Source organism: Mobula birostris, chromosome 13 (genome assembly GCF_030028105.1).
Source record: "Mobula birostris isolate sMobBir1 chromosome 13, sMobBir1.hap1, whole genome shotgun sequence".
Taxonomy (NCBI): Eukaryota; Metazoa; Chordata; class Chondrichthyes; order Myliobatiformes; family Myliobatidae; genus Mobula; species Mobula birostris.
In genome coordinates, this window is record NC_092382.1 from 28,095,111 (window position 1) to 28,098,575 (window position 3,465).

General features: G+C 45.9%; 1 protein-coding gene across 1 annotated transcript; it reads left to right on the forward strand.

Annotated features, from left to right (window-relative positions):
* Positions 1-437: 437 nt before the first annotated feature.
* Positions 438-2,975, forward strand: LOC140207865 (probable G-protein coupled receptor 139). Its single transcript, XM_072276412.1, has 2 exons — positions 438-606; positions 2,083-2,975. The coding sequence occupies exons 1-2, from the start codon at positions 438-440 to the stop codon at positions 2,973-2,975; spliced, it is 1,062 nt and encodes a 353-aa protein (XP_072132513.1).
* Positions 2,976-3,465: the final 490 nt, after the last annotated feature.

Genomic DNA, 3,465 nt, shown 5'->3' on the forward strand with positions numbered 1-3,465 from the left:
CCGCTTTCCTAACACTGAATTTTTAAATAAAATACTTATATTTGCTTATTCTGTTTGGACCATATTTTCTACTTCAAACTGTCTTAACCCACCGAAATCTTATGAGATATTTTATTTATGTTTTGCAATTTCATGGTATGTACTAGCAGCAGCACTTATCTCCACAGTTGTTTCCTAGGCCACTGGGTAAACCAAGAGTTAACTCTTTCTGGACTTTCATGCAAAATAAATTGCGTAGTTTCAAGAAGCGTTTAACCAATTTCCCCCGGGGATCAATAAAGTAAGATTATGACTATGACTATGACTATGACGTCACCAGAGAGTTTCTCTCACTGAGTTTCCCCAGCTTCAGCGAGAACAACCTCTCCTTCCTGTCACGGACAGAGATCAGGAGCAGCACTGTCAGGGAGCGTAAGGACAGACTGGCTCGATCTGTCATGGATCAGAATTCTGGAAAGACAGCATGGAATATAACAGGAAATGGGAAAAACATCTGGGTGGTTTCATTTATTTTTACACTCGATGCAGTAGATGTTCGAATCGCTCATGCGCTTCCTACCATTCAGGTGGTTTTCTTCCCCGTCCTCGCCATCATTGCTCTTCCCGGTGAGTCAGTTTGTAATTCTTAACCGCACATTTGCCTTCTCACGCGTACCTTTCTAACTATAATAATTAATGCTCCTATCGCACATACTAGTTATTGATTAAGAAAACCCTTGCTCTATGCAGTAGGGTAGTTTTCTGTCCTGAAGATCTCTGTTTCATAAAATATGTGGTGTCAGTGGTGATGATCCAGAACAGGTTTACGAGAAGAATCGACCCAGCGATTGAACGATCTCACGTATGAGGCGTATTTGATGGTCCCGTGTCTGTATTCGCGTAACTTAAGCGGAGGTTAACAACGGCATCAACGTTTATGTAGAGAAAGCAAGAAGACGGCTTTGGGAGGGAAATGCATCGACCATAGCGTGTGGTCCTATGCTGTGGTCATACCGGCGCAGTTTATGCTCCCGATGTGACGGTTAAACCTCTGACTTACAGTTATTCAACACAGCAGCCTGTCACTGAGACGTTAACACATTACATTTTGAAAGGATATCCCCCTTAAACCCAATCTAACCTCGCCTCCTGCCGTCTACGCGCCAGCACCTCCCTGAGCATTAAACAGGTCCCTCCGCTTTTAAGATCTTCTCATGTGTCCACCATATTATCAAAGAGCACATTCGTATTTTATCTCGTAACAGAACTATCTCCCGAGATACCGTCGTTCATTCTTCACGTATCCGCATTAGCTATCGTTCAGCAATAACATTTTGCGCACGTTCTCTAAACTGTGAACGTTTATCTTAATGTCTCCGTTTCTGCCCATTTTGCGTTCGCCTGCTCTGTATCCACGTTTCTTTTGTTCTCATTCCAATCGGCAGTCGGAGGCTGTCGCAGAACGGTGTTGCATAAATCGTCGTATTATCTGTCTTCCCGTCGGAAGAATAATATTATTGTCAACACCCCTCCTCCATTTCTCCCTGGCCATTTAACCACAACGGTCGCAATACAAAACTAATAAATTCGTTAATACCTTTCCAACTGCCATGTGCTGTCCGAGATTCCCCTGAAGCGAAGTAATCATTCCCGCCGCGAATGTAGTCACTGGTTTCCTCTTCCGGCTCTGGCTATCCTCCTCCAAACTGTGTTCGTAAAATGCATTTTCCGATCAGGGACCGGAATCTGTGCTTCAACTAAACCTGGTGGGTGTCCAGGACACTTAGTTCACGACAGCTGAGATCCCGCAGGTTCCTCGGATGCACCATTCAACTCTTTTTCCCTCTGCACGTACAGAGTTTCCCGATCACCACCATCGTTGTCTGTGTTCTTCGCTTTCTAGTTCGTTGCTGATATTCGGTGGAACAGACAGCAGTGAGTTTACACCACTCTGCAAAACGGTTTAATTTTATTAATTGGTAATCGCTACCATTAAATTATTCCGTCAGTTAAAATCATTTCTCTCATTGGTACACAATATATGCTCGCTTTGAGATAAACCTTCTTGGTGTGTTAACCGTAATCGCATATTTTGTTTGGCAGTGAACATGGTGACCATCTTCATCCTGTCTCGGGGAAAGTGCGGCCTCTCCAGAGTTGTCACTTGCTACCTGGTTGCCATGGCAGCGGCGGATCTTCTGGTTCTGATCCTGGACCTGATATTGAGCAAACTTCCACTTACGTACATGTCAAACCCGGTTTTCCTCCGCTCTATGCCCAGTAGCTGTAATGTCCACGCTGCTCTGATGTACACCACAACCGATTGCTCGGTCTGGTTCACCGTCACTTTCACCTTTGATCGGTTCGTCGCTATTTGTTGCCAGAAGCTGAAAACAAAGTATTGCACCGGGAAAACTGCGGCTGTGGTTTTGGGGACAGCGAGTGTGATCAGCTGTTTGAAGAATATTTACTGGTATTTTCGTCTCTTAAGGGAATACACATGGATAATCTCTCCATTCATTTGTTTCGCGAGAGATTATTATTTCTATATCATGAAACAAATTGAACTATTTTATAACTTCATCACCCCTGTGTTCCCATTTGTGCTGGTTCTAGTAACGAATGGCTTCACCGTCAGGCACGTCTTAGTCACCAGCAGACCTCGCAGGAAACTCAGGATTCCCGGCAACGGACAGAGATCCAGAGATCCGGAGATGGAGAAACGCAGGAAATCTCTCGTTTTATTGCTGATCGTCTCGGGCAATTTCATCCTGCTGTGGGCACCTTTCACTGTGTACTCCATGTGGAGTCGGCTATATGATCTTAGCACATCTGTGTATCCGCCAGATTCGCTGCGAGAGCTGGGCAGTATTCTGCAGCTTCTTAGCTGTTGTACAAACATGGCCCTTTACGCCGTTACACAGACCAAGTTCAGAGAGCAGCTAAAGAATGTGGTAAAATCTCCGCTCGCTCTCTTTGTTTCGAAGAAGTCGTGAACTCGCGGCGTCTCCCGCTGTAACCGTACATTTCGGTATTTTCTGTTCCTCTCGGCCCGTCGCTATATTTCTTCCACTTACACTTCCCAAGCGGAAATGACGTACAAAAGCCCGTTATAGAGCCAAAAAGCTCTTCCCTCATTTGCCGGCCTATCTTCCAATCTCTACCCTACAGATCGTAGTGCATTTTGCCCCACAGTTCCACCGTACTGTCCTTCTGGCGCCCCGGACACATTCGTCCTGCTGCAAGGCCATACCCCTGCGAGGTCCCGAAACAACCCGTTCGATCCCGAAAGTGACGACTGAATTGGTGCTGCTAGTCCATTGACTGCTCAATGGGTGCTCCTCCTTGCACGTAGGCTGAGCTCGTCATTTTCATGTACATTCCCTGCACTTTCCCACTCCGCCCTCAGAACGGGCTGGTCCCATTATAACACGACTCTCATCTCTCGATCTCTCTGTCCCCAACTCCAGAGGAAGATCATCAAAC

Coding starts and splice junctions, on each gene's coding strand:
- LOC140207865 (XM_072276412.1), top strand. CDS start 438: ATGGATCAGAATTCTGGAAAGACAGCATGGAATATAACAGGAAATGGG. Junction 607..2,082: donor CGCCATCATTGCTCTTCCCG/GTGAGTCAGTTT, acceptor TTTGTTTGGCAG/TGAACATGGTGACCATCTTC.